The following is a 26779-nucleotide window of genomic DNA, read 5'->3' as shown; positions in this document are numbered from 1 at the left end:
ATGAATTGAGTATGTATCTCTAATAAGGAAGATGTTATGAAAACTCTTTTAAATAATAAATGAGTAAAGTAACAATTATTCCAAAAGAGAATCTTCATATTTAAAATCAAGAAAATAGCAAACTACACTGTCTACTAGCTTAGAGAAAGGCAATGAACATACCTGAAAATTATCATGAAGTGTCTAAAGAGGTAATTTGCTGAATTCTACTGAGAATCACTTAAATAATGTTAAACTAGACTTTTAGCACTGTTCAAAAACAGCTAAAAATACTAAAGAGAGATCAGGGGACTGAGGTACTTAAGACTAAAAATGGTTGTCGGTTTAAGAACAGTAGTTATATGATACCTTTTATTCCCTGGAAGAGGCTGACATTTCATCCATCATCAAAGTTTGTCACCCAAGCACAGCACTATTATTTAAATGGAAACAGTCCAGCCATTTATATGCTGGGAGTCTAAAAATAATGCAGAAAATTCTCCCACGACTTCTACAAAACTGTTTTGGGGACTGTGGATTATACCTTTATTTATAAAATTTACTTAGTGTTATAAAAGAGTTCTTAAAAATCAAATACAGTTTTGAGATCTTGGATTTACAATCCGCAAGGTCTTAGGTCTTGCCATTTTCTTTTTAAAAGGTTTTTCAGATGCATTGTGTACCTAAAGCAAAACATCTGTATTAGTCTATTCTTTCTCTTTACAATCCACCACTTCTACTAGATTATTATGACAGTTCTGTTACCTGGTCATACTCCAAGGCTCCTGGGTAGAGCGGCCACCCAAGGAATAACTCTGCAATCACGCATCCCAAGGACCACATGTCTATGGCTTCACAAAATGGCAACCCCAAGATAATCTCTGGAGCTCTGAAATTAAAAAAAAAAATTAGAGTGGCATTCCTTTAAAAGTATCTGATTTCATCTGACATTCTAAGAAAGGTTAATAAAATTACCAAAAAAAAAAAATCACCTTCTATTTATAGTAACTCTTCACTTTTCAAAATTCTTTGAAACCTAGCCATAATCCTGAATTAAGCTTTAAAAGGTCCTGTAAGTACATCATTATGATAAAATCTCTAAACGTAATCTTCATACTTCTATTAACATTAAAAAAGGGTAAAAGCATTAGACTTCTTTTGAGACTACAGCAGATTAGAAGTAACACACTAGAAAAAAACTGACAAACTATTAAGTACATGCACTATGAGATCAAAAGAACTAAAAACCAGACTTTGAAAGACAAAACCAAAACAAAATAAAATCGCAAAGGCTAGAAGTGGATCTAGACCTAGATAACATTTCAGAATACAATGATAAATATTCATATAATTAGGGCCATTAGTCATTCAAAAGAGACAAGACCAAGTTCAATGTATTTTGCTTTAAAAGGCAGAAAAGTAGATGATATATCAAAAACAGTTCAAAAGCATTTCAGCACTTAAAGAGTTTTGATAATTTGGAAGATGAATTCCATTAAAGATATTCCCAGATAAATTATGATGCTATTTCACACGGCTTTCCCATGAGAAGGTCGAGATTCCAGGATTCTCGGCAGGATCTTAATCCACTGAATAAACATGGTACAAAAGAAAACAGAGATCTTATTTTTGTTCACTACTGTGTATGCAGAACCTAGCAAAGAATATGCATTCAGTAAATAGTTCTCAAATAAGTCATTCCAACACGGGTTGGGTCACACAAAGGAAAGCATCAGAGTAAAGTCGGGGTTTGCACCAGGTCTTAAAGAACGGAAGTCTAGGCAGAAAGAAAGTAAAGTGGGCACAAGAGTTTACAAACTGTGTGCTAACCCACACTTAAGTTCGAAGCACAAGGGCAGTTAGTTTCAAAAGTATACAGTAAAATAGGACTCATTGGTGATATATAATCATGCACTAATTAGAATACTTAAGAATTATTAAGACTAACGGGGCTATAGCTGTGTAAAAGCTTTATGATTATTTTGAAATTGTTATAAAAATTCATAGAATTTGAAATACACTATTTAGAAAACTTCAACATCAACACTTGACAATGAAAGAAAAGTAACATAATAATGGTACCTGAAATATACAATTTAAAGAGACTGAAATTATCTGAAATTTGGTTAACAGCAAGAAAAAAGGTTCCATCAATTAAACAAAGAGCAATGAATTATTTCTGCCATTTGCTACCATTTAATAAATAAGCCAAGTTTCTAACTGATGGTGACACTAATATTAAGATATCTTTTCAAAATCTTGACCAGGAATTGCCTACAGCCACTTCGAAGGCAAAACCTAACATACAAAAGTTATAGTCATGCTCTGCCCAGTGAGGCTCAGTGGGTTGGGCATCATCTCACAGAACAAAAGGTCACAGTTCGATTCCCAGTTAGCGCACGTGCCTGAGTTGCAGGTCTGGTCTCCAGTCGGGGCGTACACAAGGGGCAGTGATTCTCTCCCTCTCTTTCTCCCTCCCTTTCCCTCTACCAACATAAATTTTTTTAAAAATTTAAAAATGTTATATACATGGAAGCTAATTCAAATTTATCGTTTTAAAATATGAAAAATTTTAACTTAAAGTCTTATACAATTTTATTATATATTATTGTCCATTTGGATCCTGTGCAAAGCAGATCAGATGTACCACAATTTCTTGGGGAAGATGCCTGTGAAGGGCACAGGAAGAGGAAGCGGGAGTAAGTGAAGACTGCTCAGACCTTCAGTAGTTCTGATACCTGCGGAAGATGAGGTGGGTAGAAAACACCTCCAACTGTAGTGAAGAAAGTCTGGCTGGACCAATGGGAAGCCGCCCCCACCCCCATCACCCACTGTGACAGCCGCTGGCTGAGAGCAGCCCACAGGAAGAACGGCTTCTGCCCCCCCCACACAGCTGAAGGTACAACCGCTGGAAGGTCTCAGTCAACTGTGCTCCCCAAAGAGGTTTTCTTGAAGGGGAATCTGGGGGGCACGATGCCATGGCTGCCACAACCATGTTCCCAAAACCTTTCGTATTACATTCTATAATACATATGTATCATAAAGAAAATTAAATAAATTTCTTCACTAAGTCCCATTCAAATGTGTCCAAACTCTCTCCAGTTTCCCCTAGCATACCACAAAATATTATCCCTTTCTGTGTGTACTAGTTAAAAGTTTAGGAAACAATACCTTAAAGTACTTATAGTCTGCATCAGCAACTTTTGCCTGGTGGCCATAAAAGTTTTTAAAACACGCACTACCTGACGATTTGGTCAAGGGCGCTGACCTCTTCCCTTAGATTGTCAAATAAAAAACTGAAAACTGCCAAAACAACAATAGCCACGCAGTGTGAATTAATCAAAATTTTGCCTGTTTTTTGTAAGCTAGGACAAAAATATAATATTTTGTTGTGTCACAGAATTTTAGTAAGTTTATGTGTGCCATGAGATGAAAAAGGCTGAAAATTGCTGATATACATGAAACTCAGGGATGTTATAGTTCTACCAGCCAGTCTCACAATCAGATAAATTCTAAAAATCGAGACTATGCATAAAAGAATGCTGTATCCACCTGTCAGTAAGGAATAAACCTTACTTTTTTAGCTATATCTTAATTGGTTTTCAAATTCTTCCCCTGGGCTAAATATACTTTCGTATAAAGATGATCATAGCAGGGATTCTGATTCGGGGACCACTCTTAACATCAATCCTCTGCTCTACTCCTCAAGGGAGCTCCTCCACTCGGTTTTTAGCCTTAACTCCCTCTGAGCACCGACAACGTGGCAGTGCGACGGCTACAGCAGGGAACAGGCATCACTTGCACTTCCGCAGAACAGGCAAGGCACACAGCAGACACGTTTACTGAATGGAAAGTGTGAATACACCTGCTGTTCGTTACTCTACCACAATCGGAAGGCAAGTGTCAAAACCACAAACAAAAATTTAGGTCATATGCTAACAAAGCCAATCTCTATCTTAAATGCTATGTTTCTTTCTTTCTTTTTGCCATGTGCTTTTAATCAAATTTATCATTATCCATTAGGACCAAATCCTTTTTCCTTCTCCAAAACCTAATATAACATATAAAGTAAGTAAGCTGAAAAAAAAAAGTTTTTTAAGTGGGCAAGATGGCTTATAAGGGACTTTTGCTAGACACCAAAAGGAATGGCGACGGCAGGTGCTTCCAATAAGACCACAATGAAGTGCTGTCATTCAGTAAAGAAGATGACTATGAATGGAACATTGTGTCTTCTTTTGTATCATTTCATTTTTACAAGTTGAAAATTCAACTACTGACAGAAGAAACCTAACCTTGTTAGAAAAGGGGATATCTCAGTTCAGGAACTCAGTATGTCTTGTTTCAGAAACAATTATGTTCTTATAATAGAGAGAGATGCCTCAGGTTATCACAACAAATGCCACTAAACTATGAATTCATGTGATGATTTTATGGACATCAAGAAAATGGTGATCATAATTTGGCTCCTAACTTAGTTTTTTCTACATACAGAGAATATATATCAGTTAGGCCAACATGTAATGCTGCTATTCTTCAGCTTCTTGTGACTCCAGCAACAAACAACACAGGTCTGGCCAGGTCTAGGGCATTGATGAAACACTTTCTGAAATGAGAAAGCTGATGATTCTCTCAGCTTTCTCTTACTGAGAAAGACCGCACGGTGCAGCTGTCTAGGCTTCTACTGATGATGAGCATGTATCTGCATAGTTCTCTCTACCTCTGACAACAAGATACCAGAGAAATGCAGCAGACACTTGAAAATGGTAAACCAAATGAAAATAAAAATACAAAATAAGGATAGTCTTCTGTGAGGTAGACAGAGATTCAGAAGTATTTTTAAAGTAACAGTTTCATTAAGACATAATCCACATACTAACAATTCACGCATTTAAATGGTAAAATTCAATGATTTTTAGTATATTCACAGAATTGTGCAACTATTACCACAATTTTGGAACACTTTTATTATCCCAAAAAGAAACCCCATATTCATCAGCAGTCACTCATTTGTCACAAATTTCCCCATCCCTAGGTCACCATAAATCTACCTTCTGTCTCCTTAGATAATTTATACAAAGGGAATAATATAATTTGTGGTCTTTGTGACTTGCTTCTTTCTCTTGGCATGCTTTCAAAGTTCAAACACATTGCAGCATGTATCAGTATTTCATTAACTTTTATGGCTGCATAGTATTTCATTGTATGGATATAGCACATTCACTTATCCATTCATCCAATGATGGGCATTTAGGTTGTTTCCACTTCTGGGTTATTATGAAAAATGAGAAATTAAGAGAGGCCAGGTCAGCTCACCAGCCTAGTGAGCAAGAATATACTCCAGTGCTGAAGAAAGTCAAGAGCAGAGAGTAGACTATTCACCAAAAACAAGTACACACTGCTTCGGACAGAACTAGCCAATACAGAGAGAAAAATGCCTTTGATGGAATATACAGCATATCCAAAAAGAAAAAGAGGGTACTAGTGTTAAGAAACTACTGATTTTTCTACTTTGTTCAGGGAAGCAGACTATGACTCAGTTGATCTTATGAGGGTATACCCCTTTATCAATCCTCTAGGGTACTAAAATAAAGTAAGAACCCTTGGCCCATATACTGGCAGTCCAATATATTAATTTAAAAAAGAGCATGGATCAGGGATGGAATTCCCTTTGGGTAAATTTCATAAGAACTTTTATGCTAAACTGACACTAAAGTATTAGGAATCTATGCAAATTTTGGAGTCTGGTAAAAAAGCACTGGTTTCTTTTCTTTAAAAAGATTTATTTATTTATCTTTAGAGGGGAAGGGAAGGAGAGAGGGAAATATCAATGTATGGTTGCCTCTCATGCATCCCTTGCTGGGAACTGGCCTGCAACCCAGCATGTGCCCTGACTGGGAATCAAACTGCAATCCTTTGGTTCTCAGACCTGAGTTCAATCCACTGAGCTACACCAGCCAGGGCAGAAGCACTGATTTCAAATGAGAAAAACCACCTAAAGAGAGCTAGATTTTGAAACACTCAAGAGTAGATACCCAGCTCTCTCTCTGACTGCCAAGTATTTACCTGAGCCTTAGCATCTTCATTTTTAAAACAGGGTTTTAATTATCTTACATACTCCAAAAGTTATCTACAGGGCTAAGTAAGAGAATGTCTGCAAAATGTAAAATAGTACTGTGTATACACATTCCCCTAATTTATTCATGCTCCCACTTTCCTAATTCACACCTCTCTTAAACCACCACTTCTTCCCCCATCCACATTCACGACTGTTTTATCTGCATTCTACTTTACTGAGGGGGGAAAAAATGGCATTTGTGAAAAAACTTCTCCATTTTCAGCACCACAGGTACTAGCCCACCTGCCCCTGCCAGTGTTTCTGTCTAAGGCATCCACGTTCACGTAATGAAGTGTACCCCCAAGTTCCCTCTCTCTCGTCAATACCTCTCTACACACAGAACACTTGCGCATCTGCCACCTGGGAAAAATTTCTTGTGAATATATATACTCTCCTTCAGCCACAACCTCTTTCCCTACTCCCTTCACAGCAGTCCTCTCTGAAAGCACTGTTTACAAAAGACACCTCCACTTCTGCCTCTAACGTTAACTCACTCAAAGCAGGCTTTTACCACCCACCATTCCACTGAATCAGCTCTCGCTGAGGTCCCGGCACTGCCACGCCATCAGTCTGACTTGCAGCACTGACACGGCTGATTATTCCCTCCTGCTTGCACACCACACCTACCGTCCAGGACACCGCTCTTCTCCTCTCGACCTCACTGCCCCTCGCCCCTCAAACTCCTCTCTAGCTCCATCTCATTTCCATAACCTTTCAATTCTGGAGAATCCCCAGGCTCAGTCTCTGGAAATCTATCATCTCTACGTACATTCACTTCCCTCAGGTGATCTTATCCACTCACAGTTTGAAATACACACCACCTCCATTTGTAAGATTCTCCTGTGTGTATCTCCAACTCAGACTGCTCTCCTTAACTCCAGACTTAGGTACCCATCTACCTACTCAACATCTCTTCCTGAGTATCTGTTAGATATCTCAAATTGATGTTGTTCAAAAAGAACTCCTATTTCCCAATTTTCCTTCCCTAGCCTTCCCCATCACAGGAAATGCCAACTCTATCCTTCTCCTTTCTTAGGCCCATGACTTGCGAGAACCAAATTTGACTCTTCTCTGACTTCCCACATCTACTGACAAACCCCACTGACTCTACCCTTAAAACAGATTCAGAATTTGACCACTTTGTTCTGCCTTCACTGCTACCACCCTAGTCCAAGCCACCGTCATCCCTCATCTGGATTACTGCAATTCCCTTTTTGGAAAAATGGTTTTGCCAGTTTTTTCCCCCTAAAATTCATCTCTTATTTTTTGAAATGTAAGCCATGATGATCCACTTCAGAAATGTTATCTAAGCCCTGGCTGGTGTGGCTCAGTGGATTCAGTGCAGGCCTGGGAACCAAAGGGTCGCCAGTTCGATTCCCAGTCAGGGCACATGTCTGGGTCCTGGGCCAGACCCCCAGTTGAAGGTGTGTGAGAGGTAACCACACATTGATGTTTCTCTCCCTCCCCCTCTTTCTAAAAATAAAATAAAATCTTAAAAATCAAGAGAAATATTTGAGAAATACCAAATAAAATGCAAATTGCTCTATAAGAAATAAACACTGTATAAATATTAATCCATTTGATATTCATAACAATTCTTTTAATAATAAAGAAACAGATACAAGGGCAAGTAAAATTGTCTATGAGTTGCAAAGCAAGTACCAGGTCCAGCTGGGATACAAAGCCAGTTTTTATAGCTTCCAAATTTATGCTCATCTACTACACTTTAAAATAATTAAAATTTAGATTTACTAAAACTATCAGACTTTTATTGAAAGTTCTCCCACTTGAATGCTATACTTATTATTGTGTTCTTTTATTCTTTAAACACATCAACTTTGGTTTGAAGACTAACCAAAAAATGTGAAATCGTTATAAATACACTTAGATTAAAAGAACTGTAGTTGACATTTTACTAAGTCATTTTTCTCGTCTTTAAGCACTTACTCATCTTAACCATAAATAATCTTTCATATTAAATACACAGACATCTGCTGGATACCTCTTAGTTAAAATAAGGCTCTTATTTTGGCAGTTACTGTGCTCCTAAAGATGACTGTGTAAGATCCTTTTACATGAGACAATTAGGAAATGAGCTCAACAGTGGATGTGACCATCCACTAGTCAGTCCACAGGTCTGATTACTTGTAAACACCAACTCAACATCACGCACTCAACATATTCTAACAAATCGTAACCCCATACTTAGCAAAAGACAGCAAAGACCTACAGTGATTATAAAACACAGATACCAGTAAACATGTGTTTGTACAAGCACAGCAAATCTTGAAAAAAATACACACCAAATTTTATGGGCAATTATCTCTGAGTAATCAACTTAACAAAAAGAAGGGGAAAATATGCATTTTCACAACATTTGTTTGTAAAACAAACATCTTATACTATTTAATAAAAGATTATTGTTTAAAAAGTGTCAATCATCTAAATTTTTTAAAGATTTCACGTTTTCTTCTAATATTTTTGTCATCAAATTAGACTAGATCACCAGGCTTAGGTGACTTATCTTTATTTCCTTTCATTATAAGGAAGATTTTTCTAGTAAAAATTATTTTTTATGATTTTATCTTTAGAGAAAAGGGAAGACGAGAAGGGGAGAAGAAACATCAACATGAGAGAGAAGTATCTACTGGCTGCCTCTCGTACACACCCCGACCGCCCAAACTCACAACTCGGACATGAGCCCTGATTGGAAATCAAACCAGCAACCTTTCTCTTGGTGAGACTACACCCAACCAATGCACCACACCAGTCAGGGATATAGTCAGAACTTTGGATACTGGAACACACTCCCTCAGGAGGGAAGGAATAATGGAGGTCTCCCCGCTCAGAGGCTCTACCACCATATGCAGATGATACCATGAAAAAAACTCTTCTAAGGAAAACAGGGCAACTTACACTACAGGACTTCCAAAAATCCTCCCAAATGATAATACAACTAAAATGTACATGAAAGAACGCTTTGACAACTTTAACAGAAGAATGATAGTTAAAATACACTAACTAAACTTCCAATCAAGATGGCAGTACAGGCAGACATGGCTTGCCTCTTAACACAATCACATCAAAATTACAATTAAACTACAGAACTACCGCTCAGAACCATCAGAAATTGAGTTGAATGGCAGTCTGAAACTATAGCATTAAAGAAACCATATCCTCCAGGCTGGAAGGAAGGGTGCAGTAGTGGAACAGACTAGTCCCACACCCACGTGTAGTAGACAGAAATTCAGGAGAGATATCTTGGGAGCAAGGATTCCCAACCCCACACCAGGACTCCAGCCCAGTGTTCTAAGTCCCAGAACAGTAGTCCTCACAACTTCTGGCTACAAAAACCAGCATGGATTGCGTTCATGGAAGAAACTCCTGGAGGCCCAAGCAGTTCCTCATAAAGAACCCACACACAGACTCACCTGCTCACACTCATTCCCTCTGAGCTCCAGTACCACGGTGACAGCTTGAAGGGCATGAGTAGCATAGTGAGATAGGCTGAAGTGTCTGGCATCAGAGGAAGCAGAGGCCATTGTCCCTTTTCTAAGCCCTCCTCCCACAGAGCCAGCAGGCTGGTGCCATATCTGAGACTGCATCAACCCGGCTAACACAGTTTGACCCACCTTATAGATCCTCAGACTCTGCCCCACCCAACTTACCAGCCCAACCAAGCTGCTTTGCCATCTGAATGGCTGGTCTTGGCTCATGCTTCACAACCTCCAAATTTTCATCAAACAACCAACAGCTGGCCTCAGTGAGCCCCAGGACCAGCACCAGCAGCAGTCAACCTAGATTCACAGCTTGGCTTTCCCTTGGAAGCTCCGAACCCAGCACAAGTAGCAGCCATCTCAGACTGCTTTATAACGCAGCAGGATGGCCCCAGGCAAAACACAGGCAGGGGATGACCTTGGCCTGCACCAACCCAGAAAACCACAGGGCCAGTACACCCAGTGGACAGCTACAGACCATGTCAGAGCACTACCACCCTGCCCGTGCACAGATGATCCTCCACAGAGGGTGGAAGTTGATGGTAAGAGGTCACAGCCAAGCAGCACATTAACCTGGGTATATCCCTCCCATTGATCTGTTAACACCAACAAAGTCTTAACTACAAAAAGAGCGTGCACATACTCACCTACACAAAGGGTGCACCTCAAGTACCCAGCTTGGGTGATAGGGGAGACTGTGCCACTGGACTCTACAGGACACCTACTACATTAGGGCCACACTTCCAAGACATGGTGTCAAAGCAGCTCTACCAAATACACGGACAGAAATACAAGGAGGCTGCCAAAACAAGGAGACAAAGAAATATCGCCCAAATGAAAGAACAGATCAAAAGGCCAGAAATAGGGCTAAACGAAATGGAGATGAGCAGCAATCCATCAGATGCAGAATTCAAAACACTGGTTACAAGGATGCTCAAAGAACTTAGTGAGGCTCTCAAAGCATACAAAAGATCTGGTCAGAAATGAATGATACACTAATTGAAATAAAGAACAATATACAGGGGACTTCCGCCAAGATGGAGGCATAGGTGGAAACACTGTGCCTTCTCCCACAACCAAGTTTGAATACAACAAAGGTTTAGTAAACAAAGACACAGCCAAAGAACAGAAAACTGAACTATATGGAAGGCTGACAACAACAGATGGTAAGAGGGGCGGGGCCAGCAGCAGAGCAAGGTCAGGCAGGAAGGATCCCGCGACCAAGGCGACCCAGGTGTGCAGGCAGCCGGGGTATTATCTCGGACCCAGTGAAGGTGCGGGGCAGGCTGACCACAGTCACACATTCACACCCAGATAAACCAGCAGAGGTGTGAGCAGTGAGACGGACCCCACAGACCCCAGAGGCGAACCCAGTGAGGGTGCAGGGCAGGTTGACCGAGGTCGCACATTCGCACCTGACCAAGCGGCCCTGGCAGCGGCGGGAGGAGGCAGAGGGGACTGCCATTGATTTCCTTTGACCCCACCCCACATACAGCGTCACAACCCAGCGACTGAGTGGCCCCGCTCTGGTGAACACCTAGGGCTCCGATCCTCACACGTAACAGTCACAAACAATTCAAAAAAAGGCTCAAGAAGAACTCAAAGCCCCAGAGCTGATAACTCTAAGCGACCAAGAAATAGCCAGCCTCTCAGATGCACAGTTCAAAACACTGGTCATCAGGATGCTCACAAAACTGGTTGAATATAGTCACAAATTAGAAGAACATATGAAGGTTAAACTAATCGAAATGAAGGGAGATGTCCAGGAAACCAATAGCGATGGAAAGGAAACTGGGACTCAAATCAATGGAGTGAACCAGAAGGAAGAACAAAACATCCAACCATAAAAGAATAAAGAAACAAGAATTCAAAAAAAATGAGGAGAGGCTTAGGAACCTCCAGGACATCTTTAAACATTCCAATATCTGAATTATAGGGGTACCAGAAGGGGGAAAGAAACAGCCACGAGTGGAAAATGTATTTGAACAAATAATAAAGGAGAACTTCCCCAGTCTGGCAAAGGAAATAGACTTCCAGGAAATCCAGGAAGCTCGGAGAGTCCCAAAGAAGTTGGACCCAAGAAGGAACACAACAAGGCACATCATAATTACATTAGCCAAGATTAAAATGAAGGAGAGAATTCTAGAAGCAGCAAGGGATAAGGGGACAGTCACCTATAAAGGAGTACCCATCAGACTGTCAGCGGATTTCTCAAAAGAGACCTTACAGGCAAGAAGGGGCTGGAAAGAAGTATTCCAAGTCATGAAATCCAAAGATCTACAGCCAAGATTGCTTTATCCAGCAAAGTTTTCATTTAGAATGGAAAGACAGATAAAGTGCTTCTCAGATAAGGTCAAGTTCAAGGAGTTCATCATCACCAAGCCCTTATTATATGAAATGTTAAAGGGACTTATATAAGAAAAAGAAGATGAAAATTATGAACAGTAAAAGGACAGCAAACTCACAACAACCACACCTAAAACAAAAGCAAACCAAGAGGACAGCTAGATCAGGAGTGGAACCATAGAAATGAAGAACACATGGAGGGTTAGCAACAGGGGAGTGGGAGGAGGAGAAGGGGGGAGAAGGTACAGAAAATAGCATAGACAGTAGGTAGAAAATAGATAGGGGGGAGGGCAAGAATAGTAGGGAAAATATGGAATCTAAAGAACTTGAGACATGTGGTCATAAACTAAAGGGGAGAATGGTGGGGGAGGGGGTGTGGAGGGGAATGAAGGGGGGGAATAGAACAACAATTGTAATGGCATAATCAATAAAATATATATTAAAAAGAACAATATACAGGGAAACATGAGAAGATCAAAGATTTGGAGCATAAGAAAAAAAAAAAACACGCGGTTCGATTCCCAGTCAGGGCACATGCCTGGGTTGCAAACCGGTTCCTTGCAGGCTAACTACCAGCAGGGGATGCACAAAAGGCAACCATACATTGATGTTTCTCTCCCTCTCTCCTTCCCCTCTAAAAATAAATAAATAAATAAAATCTTTACAACATTAAAAAAAAAAAAAAACAACCAATAAGAACAACAAGAAAAAAAAGGATCCAGCCCTGGCTGGTGTAGCTCAGTGGACTGAGCACGGGCCTGTGAACCAGAGGATCACAGTTCAATTCCCAGCAGGCCAGTGCCCAGTAGGGGACACACTAGAGGCAACCATACATTGATATTTCTCTCCCTCTCTCCTTCCCTTCCCCTCTAAAGATAAATATTTTTTTTTAAAAAAAAGGATCCAAAAAAAATGAGGATAGTATAAGCAACCTCTGGGACAACTTCAAGAAGTCTAACATTTACATCATAGGAGTGCGAGAAGGAGAAAAGAAAGAACGAGAAATTGGAAATTTATTTGAAAAAATAATAAAAGAAAACTTCCCTAAATTTGGTGAAGGAAATAGACATCTAAGTCCAGGAAGCACAGAGAATCCCAAACAAGATGGATGCCAAGAGTACCCCCTAAGACACATCATAATTAAAATGCCAAAGGTTAAAGATAAAGAGAGAATCTTAAAAGCAGTAGAGAAAAGAAGTTAGTTATTACAAGGGAGTTCCCCTAAGATTGTCAGCTGATTTCTCAAAAGAAACAATGCAGGTTAGAAGGGTGTGGCGAGAAATATTTAAAGTCATGAAAAGTAGGGACCTACAGCCAAGATTGCTCTACCCAGCAAAGCTATCATTTAGAATTGAAGGGCAGATAAAGAGCTTCCCAGACAAGAAAAAACTAAAGGAGTTCACAAATTACCACTATTACATGAAATGTTAAAGGGACTTATTTAAGAAAAAGATCAAAACTATGAATAATAATTTGGCAATAAACACGTATCTATCAACAATTGAATCTAAAAAACTAAGAGAACAACAACTGAGAAGCATGGATACAGAGAGTATTTTGATGGCTGCTAGATGGGAGGGAGGTGTGGGGGGAAAGAGTGAAGAAGTGAGAGGATTAAGAAGAACAAATAGGTAGATACAGAGTAGCCATGAAGATGTTAAGGACAATATAAGAAATGGAGTAGACGAAGAACTTAACATGGACATGCACAATGGTAGGGGCATAGGTGGTGCTGGGTGGAGGGGAGCAGAGGTGGAAAAATCAGGACAACTGTAACAGTATAATCAATAAAATATAATTTAAAAAATAAATAAAATATACTAATGAGTTTATTTCCAGCTTAATCATCCCTCTTTTCAACATCCTGCAGAACGGTGCTTTTTAAAAACAACAAACAAAACTTCAACACAATCTTAGAAAGGCAAATTAATTTCACAGATTTCAAAAAAGACAACAATTTCTATAAATATTTCTAGAAATATTTTTCTTTTTAAAGTTATGAATGTTTTTAATGTGATAAGAAGTAGGGAGGGCAATTGCCTAATTGCTTTAGGCAATAGCATCACTACAAAATACTGAATATTCACACAGATTGTATCTTTATGACTGTTACTGCAACGCAACTATTCAATAACATGTTGAAATGTAATCAAAGTACAGGCTCTTAGAATAGACACTCATTCAAATGTAGCTTGAGTCAGAGGCTTAAAATATCCCAATTAAAAATATCCTTATGGCAAGGCCACTTAATCTTGTGAGTATGTGGGACAATGATCCAGATCAAAGCACTGAGTACAAAGGACAGCAGTAACAACATTTTCAGAACTTATTAAATGTTACATCTGAGAGGAGGAGGACAGGAGATGGCAAATATTTAGTATGTATTACCAATATCCAAATGCTCAGAATCCTATGCCCTAAAAGATGGACACATCAATAACTTGCATATCTGATTAATCAATGGCTAATATATTGTAACTACAGGAGTGAGAAATGTATTTTAAATTTGTAGACAGCACTATTCATTTCATGTTTTATATATCAAAAGCAGTTATGTTATAAGTCACTCAAAATTTTCGTGATATGAAAGAGAAGACTGTAAGTAAATTGTTATTAATATATATTAAAAGAGAAACCAAGAGATCGATTGGTAGGGGAATATGAGAAGTAGCTGTTCTTTATATGTTGGTTTATATACTATTAGATATAGAAAAACCACCCATCATAATATACATGAACTACAGTATTAATATATTAGTATATTTGACATACAAATATCTTATATTTGTATTGCCTTTGTACTTTACCACTCTTTCGAATGTTTTACTCTATGAGGTAACAAAGATAAAAGTTGTTTTTCCTACTCTAGAGGTGATTAAGAGGAAAGTATAAGATAGTACAGAATTTCTTAAACTTATCTGACTTATTTAAATATATTTAAATAAGTAATGTATTACCAGTAGATGCCAACAGAAGCTTATACTCTATAAGGTGTGCTTAAACAAAATCAAACAATAAAATTATTTTATTGTAATAAATAATTCAATTTTATAACCCTACAATAATTATTAAAATTATTTATTAAGCTCTTATTAGAAGTCATATTCCATTCATTATTTCATTAAATTATAACAAAATCCTCTGAGGTAGGTACTGTATTATCTCATTTCAGAGATGAGAAAACTGAAGCAGAGAAGTAACTTTTCAATGCCTCTCATTAGTGAGTGGTGGGGCTTAAAGTCTGAATGAGAGTCCAAGCTCCTTGGCACTATGGAGAAAAGTCATTTTTATTTTATGAAGTACTGCCAATGCATTATTTAACCACATGACCACATACCTATGCATTAATAAGCAGGCAGAAGATTAGGCGATGATACATCAAGTGATCTCTAACATAACCTGGCGGTATGCTAGAGCATACCACTTCTTAATGGCAACTAATCTTTTAACAGCTAGGCAAATATATTACTATTTTTCTCATGTTTATTTTTCCTTATAACTTTTTATATTGACATACCTTTAGACTTACAGAAAAACTGCAAAATTAGTACAAAAAAATTTTATTTATTTTTATCCTCACCCAAGGACATTTTTTTCATTGCTTTTCAGGAAGAGAAGGAAGAGAAAGAAACATCAATTGGTTGCTTCCCATATGGGCCCAGACCGGGGATTGAACCCACAACCCCTTGGGCTTTGGGACAACCCTCCAAACAGCTGAGCCACACCAGCCAGTGAAGCACTAAGAAATTTTATACACCCTCAACCAGATTCCCCAAATATTAATACTGTAACACATTTGTATTGGTCTTTTTTGATGTACACACACAAGTGCAATCTTTCTGAATCATTTGAGAGTTAAACTGCAGAAACAGTATCCTTTACCTAAACACTTCATCTAGTGTGTATACTTCCTAAAAACAAGGAGAGTTTCTTACATAGCTATAAATGCATTTGTCAAAATCAGAATATAAGTATTAATACATTACTATTATTCAGATATTTCCAATTGTCCCAATTTTGCCATCCTTTATGACAAAACATTCAAAAATAAATAAGTTCCTGGCTCATGACTCTTTCTTTAATTTCCTTTATATGGAATAGCCACCAAACATTTTTGTGGTTTCAATGAAGATACTACCATATTTTTATTTTTATTTTCAATTTTTTTATTTAATTATTTTTCAAGTACAGTTTTCTGTCTATTACTTCCATCCCATCCCACCCCCCATCCTCCCCCCTCCCTCCCATTTCCACCCTTCTCAGTTGTTGTCCATGTATCCTTTATATAGGTTCCTCTAAATCCCTCCCTTATTTCCCCTGAAATTCCCTCCCCTCTCCCCTCTGGTCACTGCCAGCCTGTTCTCTATTTCAGTGTCTTTGGTTATATTTTGCTTGCTTGTTTGTTTTGTTGTTTAGCTTCCTGTTAGAGGTGAGATCATATGGTATCTGTCCTTCAACACCTGGCTTATTTCACTCAGCATAATGCTTTCCAGTTCCATCCATGTTGTTGCAAAAGGTAGGAGCTCCTTCTTTCTTTCTGCAGCATAAAATTCCATTGCGTATATGTACCATAGTTTTTTGATCCATTCATTTACTGACGGGCACCTAGGTTGCTTCCAACTCTTGGCTATTGTAAATTGTGATACTACCATATTTTTAAAATACAGACCATTTATTTTGTGGAATGTCCCTCAATTTCTGTTCAACATTTCCTCACAAGATAAGTCCAAGTTATCTATTGTCAGTAAGAATACCACAGGAGCCCTGGCTGGTGTAGCTCAGTGGATTGAGCAAGGGCCTGAGAACCAAAAGACTGTGGTTCGATTCCCAGTCACGGCACATGACTGGGTTGCAGGCCAGTTCCCAGCAAGGGACACACTAGAGGCAACCACACATTGATATTTCTCTCCTTCTCTCCTTCCCTTCACCTCTAAAGATAAATAAAATCTTTAAGTAACAAAACTGAATTCAAACCCCCATATTGGCAGTTACTTACAAAACTCTAGGCCTCAGGCACTTATCAATGTCATTGCCACCCCAATTCATTCAGTTGCAAATGAGTGAGATATACTTGTAGGTCCAGATTACTGTGGCAATAATTAATCTCCCTTTCTCCAAAAAGAATATGAAATTGAGTGCTTGAGACATTTCCCCAAAGTCTCAGGGCCATCAAATGGTGTCAAAACAAAAACTTGAGTAATAAAATGTGCCTTCTACAAATGGTCCTGTTAATATTTATGCACATGTTTTATCTTCTCCATTAAGAACGTTAAGGTCCATAAGAATAAGAGCTGCCTCTCACCTGGTTTTCTACTTTACACCACCCATGGCAGAGTATTTTACAACCAGTCGCTCCTTTCAGATGTGCTCAAGAGACACAAAGTATTCATTTAGATACAATGTTCATCAAAATACATTCCATTTTAATATACGTTTAAAATGAAATTCTCAGGTGTTTGATAACCTACAAAATGTGCAACTACATTAAGCAACTTCTAGACCAATGCGCAACCAATTAAGCAAACTCCTACACCAATGGAATTTAAGGGAATAGCCACATGTGAAACACCCACACATACAACTGCTCCCATATACTTAACCCTGAATAATTTCCTATCAGAACTATTAATACCAACAATTAACCATTCTAAAGAATTGCCACGCATCACTGAAAAGCTTTCAAATATATTTAATTATAATCTGCCTAACAGAAGGAAAAGGAAGGTAATCTGGTTATCAGATTAAGAGCCCCAGTGAGAACAACTATAAAAGCTGGATAAAACACCCACAAAAACAGTTGTGTGTACCGCCTATAGGTAATAATGATGAAGTCAATGCAGGTTCATTCTTCACTTGTAACAACTTTTCCCCTGTGGTGAGGATGTCAACAGTGGGACAGGCAGTATGTGTGTGGAAGGAGAGGGCACGTGGGAACTCTGTGCTTTCTGCTCAGTTTTGCTGTGAACCTAAAGAGACTCTAAGAAATCATAGTCTTTAAAAAACAAAAAGCTGTATGAAGTCATCAGAGAGCAGGCCAGACAGCTAGAATTTAAGGAAATCAAATCCCAGAGGAAAGAGAAAACTTATTAAAGTGAGCCTTACATTTCCTAGAGGTAGTCACCAATTGACAGTGAGGCAAAGAGACTGAACAGAGAGCAATGGCAGCTGTCCCACTGGGCTGGGAAAACAAAAACTGGAATTCAGAACCTGCCAGGGAAGAGGGGCCTTGGCAGATCCTCGCTCCATCCAGGCTTTTCGACGGAAACCACAAAGGCCTCCACCCTCGAAACAAGGGCAGCCTGAAATAGACCGGCCTCACTTGGAATAACATGATCTCCCTACTCCGCCTGGCTTCCAGGATAAAAAAGAATGATCTCTGGAGAAGATATTATCATCCAGAGTTCACTGCATACAGCAAAGCCCAGTGTTCAAGAAAGTACATGAAATGATAAAAAAAATTTATCCATAAAACTGGAATCTACTTTTTAAAACAACAAATTCTTGATTTCTAGATACCATTCCCCCACTAAGCAATCCTCGGAGAAAATGGCTGATTTTACAACTGAGGCAGGGAAACTATAAGGTGAGCCTAGAAATCTTCCTGTGCCAGAAAAATTACTTTAAAATTTTTTAAAATTATCTACTGATACAAACAAAATATCAGTAAATCACAAAAGTATTATGTTGAGAGGAAAAAACCTTAGACAAAAGAGTACATTCCAGATCATTCCATTTATGTGAAGTTCTAGAACAGAAAAAATTAATTTGTGGTGAAAAGCTGAGATCAGTAGTTACATATGGAAGGGGTAAGAGGGACAGACTAGCCCTGAATGGGAAAGGACATGGAGCTCCCCAGAGTGATGGTAATGCTAGAACATGGGGCTCCAGAGGTATATAGCATTTGTCGAAACTCAGTGAACTTGCAACCTGATCGGGGTGGCTCAGTCGGTTGGGGGTGGAAGGGCCACTGGTTCAAGTGCTGGTCAAGGCATGAGCCTGGGTTGCAGGTTCGGTCCCCAGTCATACAAGAGGCAGCCAATGGACCACTACCGATGTTTCTCACCTGGGTGTTTCTGTCCCTCTTTACCCTCCCTTCCCCTCTCTCTAGAAATAAGTAAATACAATCTTTTTGAAAATTAGAAAACAAAACCCACTGAACCTACATTTCGCTGTACATAAAATTTAACTCCAAAAAAAGAACAATAAATACTGAGCTATGTTATGAAAGACATGTTTAAGGATCTCGTGGTACAGTATACTGATAGCTACAGCTTACCTTGAATTGCCTCATAAAATAAAAGTGAAATGATAAATGGATAAAGAGGTGATAAAATCAATGTAACAAAATGCTAATTGTAAAATCCAGGTGGTAGGTATATACATATTCACTACACAATTTTTTAAAGTTAGTTTTAAGTTTGAAAAGTTCCACAGTAAAATATTGAAGGGGGTGAAATTTAAACACAGGCCAAGCACATTTCTCTCTTTCTCTTTCTCTTATACACACACACACACACACCCCCCTAGACACAGAGTCCACCGCTTAAACCAAACACGACAAAAAAACTTACGTGCAATCAGAGACGAGAAAAAGGACACTTTAATATCAAAGAAGCCAATTTGCTCTACATATAATGGAATCCAGAATAGAATAAGAAAACATCTTTAAAGTGTTGAAAGAAAATAACTCTCAGAGTATACCTAAGGGACAACATATCTCAAAAATCAGTTTATTTTTCTGGAAATGCAAATGGCCAGCAGCAATTCTTTGAGGAACAAGTGGAGGGACTTACACTATCAATTATGGAAATGACACTGTGATTCTGGTGCAAGAAGAGACAAAGCAATGAATAGCAAAGAATCCAAATAGAGACCCACACTTACAAGTTCCCCTGGTTGACAAAGCTGTCACTGCCGTGCAGTGAAACAACAAATACATGGCACTCAGTTAAAGGACACCAACATGGGGGAAAATATGTCTTAATCTCTACCTCTCACCACACATAAAAATCAATTCCAGCTCTGGCTGGTGTAGCTCAGTGGATTGAGCGCGGGCCTGCGAACCAGACGATCGCGGTTCGATTCCCAGTCAGGGCACATGCTTGGGTTGCAGGTCAGTTTCCGGCAGGGGCCAGTTCTCTGCAGGGGATGCACGAGAAGCAACCATACATTGATGTTTCCTTCCTCTCTCCTTCCCTTCCCCTCTAAAGATAAATAAATAAAATATTTTAAAAAAAATCAATTCCAGATGGATGGCAGGTCGAAACATGAAAAGTAAAGCAGTATGAAAACATAAAGCAAAGAAAACATAGAAAAACGGTGGCATTAGAGTAGGTGAAGATTTATTAATAGGACATAAATAATGTTAATCATAAAGGAAGTTTTTAAAAGACGAAATATTAAGTATTAAACATTAAAATAAGACCATGTATCAAATTAGCCCACTTAATCACCTGAATTAGCTTTTAAGAGAGCACAAAAGCCAGCCAGAGAATGGAACATATTGCTCCAGAAGGTTTCATATTGAAATACACACTTTAAAAACCCACAAATGAACAGTAAGACAGCAAAGAGAAGAGAAATTAAAGCCAAAAAAAGGCACAAATTAAAACACCCAATTAGTCAACTTGACTTGGGTAGTTGGTTATGAGTTGGTTATGAGTTGGGTAGTGGTTATGAGTTAATTCATACTGTAATTTATCACATTGTAAATTTAAAATCTGTACACTTAGACCATCTAATACTTTTGGTTACGGACAACATGCCAACCACACCAGCCAGGGCCCCACTCATTTTTATAATATAGCTTCTACTTATAAAGTGCTTACAATGTCCCAAGACTGCATTAAGTGCTTTACACACACTAAGGAGGTCAACCTTCACCAGAACCTACGAGGGAGCTGTCACAATCATTATCTTGCAGAGAAGTAAACGGAAGGTTCAACAACTTGCTCTAGGAGCATAGTAAGTAGAAGAACTAGAATTGTGAACCTGCAAATAGCACAGAAACATACTTTGTTATCTGGTATTATTCTGCACCAATAGACGTAAGTATATTGTTTAATTTGTTTTTATACTTAAATTCTATCCCTCTTTGAAAATACTTTGTACTTAATGCCTATACATATTTTTTAAAAACCCTCTATCATATCCAAAAATAAAAAAGTGTTTAGAATCCTGTTACTAATTCAATGACATTCTCTCTGAAGGAGTTATATTTTAATAAAGAACAAATTAGAGCAAAGAAATTTTTTAAAAGATTCAGACTCCTCTGTGATATTACATAGCTCCACTACCATGTTACCTCAAATATAAATTCTCTCAATGAGTTTATTCCTTCCAAATAGTTCTAGAAGTATTTTGTTTGAAAATTATCCTATTTTAGGTGACTTTTATAGTCATTGTATTTATATTTTCTATATCTATATATTTCGTAGTCATTACAATTATATTTTATCACAAAGAACTGTGGATGATTAATTTAGCCTTGAGTAAAAGGAAAAAAAACCAAACACCACACTGACGGCACCAGGACACATTGTGTTACACTGTAAGACGCTCCTTAGCAAAGAGGGAGGAGACACTCAGACACTCCTGATGAAAGAACAGACACGTAGGGCTCATGTTAGCAGGGGATGGACTATAAAACCTACTTTAGTTGACAAACGCTTCCTAAGCAAAACACTCGACTCACACATTTTTCAAGTACTCTAATCCCTTTTTTGATTAACTTTGTCAGCTTTTTCCAATTCAAAGCCCAAAGCATGCTATAATCTTGATGCCACTGCAACTGGGTTTCCAAGAGGTCATTAGTTTGTGACATCTGCTGTTAAGTGCATTCTTCTTAGAAACTGAAGGGGTAAGTTTCAAGCAAGGGAGTAAAAATCTTCCAGCACGTATGCGTGCACACTCTGTGATCTCTCAAACCAACTTGTAATGTGTCTCTAACAATGGAGACGAAACAGGAAGAGGGAGAGGGAACAGGTTAAAAAAATGAATTCTTAATCTAATACAGAAGTCTAGAATAGGGCAGTGATACAAATATGGCAAAATCTACATGTTAAGATTGTTTCAGAGGTAAAAATCCACAGGATTTGGTCACATAATGATTAGATATATAGCAGAAAAACAGTCAAGCCAAAGAACTCAAAGAGTCGAACACTCAATTAGTGGGGAAAATTTTTAATAATAATATTTAATTTTTATTTATTGATTCTAGAGAGAGAAAAGGAGGGGGGGAAACCAATTTGCCGTCCCACGTATTTATGCATTCACTGGTTGAATCATTTTTTTTTAAATCTTCACCCGAGGACATGTTTATTGATTTTCACAGACTGAGGAAGTGGGGAAGGGGGACACAAACACTGATGTGTGAGAGAGAAACGCTGATGTGAGAAATGTACGTCTGCTTCCCACGTGTACCCTGACTGGGGATGGAACCCACAACCTTGGCGTATTGGAACAATGCCCTATGCCCCTGAGCAACCAAGCCAAGTCAATGGTCCCTTTTCTAATCTTGATGTGCAGTAGGGGAGAGCGAGAAGACTTTGAGGGAAAGATGAATTGTTTACGTATGAGTTGGTAACACCCAGAGACTGTCCAAGGAAATAACTGAAAACACAACTTGGAAATCGTGTGCTTAAAGGGAGATCAGAAATACAGAAATGTCTTTGAAAGTTTACCATATTAAACAAACAAATAAACAAACCAACTGAGGTTATGGGGAAGGGCAAGAGCTCCAACAGGGAACGATTCCAAATGAGAAAAGGCCCCAGGACTGAACCCCAGAGAGTGTATGCATTTAACAGCTGAATAAAAGAACAAGAAAAACTTGAGAAGAGAAGAAGCTGAGGGTAAAGTATTTAGGAAGCTGAACAAAGAAAGTTGCAATAAAACAAAGCACTAACACGGCTGCATGACAGAGGCCCAGCCAGGTATGGACTTCAAAAACAAATCCATCATATATGGTGATTAACAAACAAGACAACAGTGTCATCCACGAAAAAAGTTTCAGAAAGAAGAGGGGAAACCCTGAAGAAGGAGCATGGTAAAGAGGGGAGGCTCAAACCATAGCTCTTCAATCTACCGACTGTGCACCACCGGGCAAAAATGCTCACAGATCTCAAACTCCCTATACATAAAATAAAGATAATATTATTATTACTTATCGTGGGTAAAGGGTAATTATGAAACGTTTCCAGCACAGTGGCTAGTACTAAGCTGCCTGAGTGTTATTATTTTATTAACTCTGCTCATTTTTACATTCTCATTCCCCACACCAAAAAGCACCTACCAATATAGGCCTATGACAGAGAAGGCAGACTTATAAATTTTTCTAAAATGCAGCGCAGGGGAGTAGGGAAAGGTAGAAGAGAGTAAAGGGAGAATAAGTAGTGATGGAAGAACTGACTTTGGGTGGTAAACACAAAACACAATATACAGACGATGTATCATAGAATTGTACACTTGAAGCCTATATAATTATTTTATTTACCAATGTCGCCCCAATAATTCAATAACATTTTTTAAATGTAGTACAGAGGGGTGAAAAAATTTAAACTTGGTTTTGTTTTTTGCCTAATAAAAGTCAACAATTTGAAGGAGCTCCGACAGGACTAGAAAGAATTGGAAAAAGCTGACAAAGTTAATCAAAAAAGGGATTAGCAATTAAATTGCTAATTGCCGGTAAAATTACAAACTGGAAGAGCACATTTTTGAAAGGAAATTTGGCAGCACCCATCAGCAAAAGGCACATGTCCTCTGACCCAGCAAGTCTCCTGGACGTGTTGTGAAAATGTAAGTGTGTGTGCCCAAAACCCAGAAGAAGGTTCTCTGCGACACCATCAGAAAACTAATGAAGGGCATGGGGTTCCTGAGGAAAAGGAGGGAGATAACCCCAGGAAGGGCTGGCATCAAAGATGGGAGCTGAGCTGAACGAGGACATAAAGGGGCTCAGAGCCCCTGAAGGCTACAGGCACTGCCGTCGTCCAGGGGACTAGCCTCTGTGCTGGAGGGGTGGAACCACTCCTGCCTAGGCACTTGGTGGGGAACCGCTACCAGATGGGGCCTGGCCCAGAGTAAGTCTGCCCCAGGCCAGCCTGCAGTGTGTGGGTTCTAGACTCCGTGTAGGAAAGATTTCACAGCAGTACAGGACCAAGATCTGATTCAGAAAAGTGATTTCCTCTTAAGAAGACTTACTTGCCTCTAAAACAGTTGCTATTTTAATTGCTATTCCACAGCTCCCTGGTCCTTTTCATGGGATCCACACCACCCAGAGGCCTGCTGTTGTTTTCTTGTAAGTCCTCATAGCACACTTATGGCCAAAATCGAGACATAAGTAGACACATTTCGCCTCCTTGCACAACCACAGACAGAATTACAACTAAACCTCAAAACAAGTAACACCCAGAACTGTCAGAAAATAGAACTGTGTGAAAGTCCAACAACCATGGATTTAAAGAAGCTACATTTATCCCCACAAGTAAGGTGGGCAGAACAGGCAGTCCCACATTCACATGTGGTGGATAAAAACCAGGAGGGACACCTTGGGAACTAGGGATCTCAACCCCAGGCCAGAACGCACAGCCCAGGGTTCCAGTGCTGGGAAGAAAAATCCCCATAACTTCCAGCTATAAAAACCAGTAGTGGGTGGGGTGGTGGAAGAAACTGTCAGATTTTCAGGAAACTACTTAAAAGGCCTGCATGGACTGAGAACATATGCAAACCCACCCACTCTGGGATTCAACACCAGGGCAATAGCTGGAAGGGTGCCAGTCACACATGGGAAGTGGGTGAAGTGACAGGAAATGGGACAAATGCCAGGCAAACCTCCGGAAGCCACGCAGCAGCACTGTCCCCTCTCTGAGCCCTCTCTCACACAGTTACCCTCAAAGCAGTTCCTGTAAGACTATCAGCTGATTTCTCATAAGAAGCTACAAGCAAGGGACTGGCATGAACTATTCAGAGAGATGAAAAGCAAAGACCTACAACTTACATTACTCTATCCAGCAAAGCTATCATTTAGAATCAAAGGGCAGATAAAGCGCTTCCCAGAGAAGGTAAAACTAAAGGAGTTCATCATCACCAAACCATTATTACATGAAATTATAAAAGGACTTCTTTAAGAAAAAGGAGTTCAAAACGGCAACAATTCATAACTATCAACAAATGAATCTAAAAAAAAACCAAACTAAGCAAACCACCACCACAGGAACAGAATCATAAATATGAAGATCATTTGGAGGGTTATCAGTTGTGAGGGGGAAAGAGAGAATGGGGGAAAAGGTGCAGGAATTAAGAAGCATAATTGGTAGGTACAAAACAGACAAGAGGCTATTAAAAACAGTATAGGAAATGAAGAAGACAAGAAACTTATATGCACAACCCATGGACATGAACTAAGGGGGCCGACTGCTGGAGGGAAGACGGTTACCAGGCAGAAGGGGGCAAAGGGGGAAAAACTGAGACAACTGTAACAGCACAATCAATAAAATATATTTTTTAAAAAGAAGACAAGTGAAATGTACATCATAGAGGGCTGTTAAAATAAAGTTATAAACCAAAAAAACACAGCCATAATAAAAAGGGGAAATTAGGACTTCTGGCCAAGATGGAGGCATAGGTAGACACACTGTGCCTCCTCGCACAACCAAAATATGGAAAATAAAAATTTAGAAACAAAATAACAGCCAGAACTGACAGAAGATGGAACTGTATGTAAGTCGGACAGCCACGGAGCCGAAATAGACACATTCACCCAGACCAGTAGGCAGGGCAAGTCAGGTGGTCAAGCAGAGAGGGGTCGAGGCACAGGAAGTGGTGACACAGGGCGTGCACAGCACCCCAGGAGCACAAGGCACCCCGGCATGCAAGATGGCAGTGGGCAGACCCTGGGCGCCCAGGCAGCAGTTGGAATACCCAGAACTCGGGTTGGCAACAGGCAGAACCAGCGAGGCGGCAAATGTGAAGCGAGGCACTGCAAACAAGGCAGCTGGTTGACTGGGGAATCCCACATTCCCACGCAGATAACTGGGGAGCAAGACAGATCATGCAACCCAGGATCCCAGTGCCAAGAAATAAAGCCTCAAAACACCGATTGAAAACACTTGTGGGGATTGATGTGCAGGGAGAGATTCCCAGCCTCAGGGAGAGTTCACTGGAGAGGCTCATAGGATCATAGAACATACACAAGCCCACCCACCCAGGAAGTAGCACCAGATAGGCCCAGTTTGCTTGGGGGAAGCGGTGAAAGAGACTGAGGACCCACAGAGAGCGGAGTAAACACCACTGTTCCCTCTCAGACCCCGCCCCCACATACAGCATCACAACCCAGCAACTGGACTGCCCCACCCTGGTGAACACCTAAGGCTCCACCCCTCATTCAAAACGGGAGCAACAGGACCAAAAAAAAATTGCTGAAACAGAAGAACAGATCAAAGCTCCAGAAGTAATACAACTAAGCGACCAAGAGATAGCCAACCTATCAGATGCACAGTTCAAAAATAATGGTGATCAGGATGTTCACAGAATTGGTTGAAGAATTTGGTCACTAATTAGATGAATAAATAAAGGCTATGCTAAGTGAAATGAAGGAAAATGCACAAGAAACCAATAGTGATGGGAAGAAAACTGGAACTCAAACCAATGGAATGGACCAGAAGGAAGAAAGAAACCACCAAACAGAAAAGAATGAAGAAACAAAGAATTTGAAAAAACGAGGAGAGGCTTAGGAACCTTCAGGACATCTTTAAACATTCTAACATCCAAATTATAGGGGTACCGGAAGAGGAAGAGCAACAAGTGAAAAACTTATTGAAATAAATAATAAAGGAGAACTTCCCCA

General features: G+C 39.4%; 1 protein-coding gene across 3 annotated transcripts in view; it reads right to left on the bottom strand.

The window, feature by feature from the left end:
• HIPK3 (homeodomain interacting protein kinase 3) overlaps positions 1-26779 on the bottom strand; it is a 97486-nt gene that overhangs the window by 32811 nt on the left and 37896 nt on the right. For all 3 annotated transcript variants that reach the window (XM_037040473.1, XM_037040474.1, XM_037040475.1), the window contains exon 3: positions 745-868. In XM_037040473.1, the coding sequence (XP_036896368.1) occupies positions 745-868 (124 nt within the window). The remainder of the gene's footprint in view (positions 1-744; positions 869-26779) is intronic.

Source organism: Sturnira hondurensis, unplaced genomic scaffold (assembly GCF_014824575.4).
Source record: "Sturnira hondurensis isolate 20B ecotype Veracruz unplaced genomic scaffold, ASM1482457v3 Scaffold0002638, whole genome shotgun sequence".
NCBI lineage: Eukaryota > Metazoa > Chordata > Mammalia > Chiroptera > Phyllostomidae > Sturnira > Sturnira hondurensis.
Note: the sequence above shows the minus strand (reverse complement) of the source record. Positions and strands in the feature narration are given on the sequence as shown.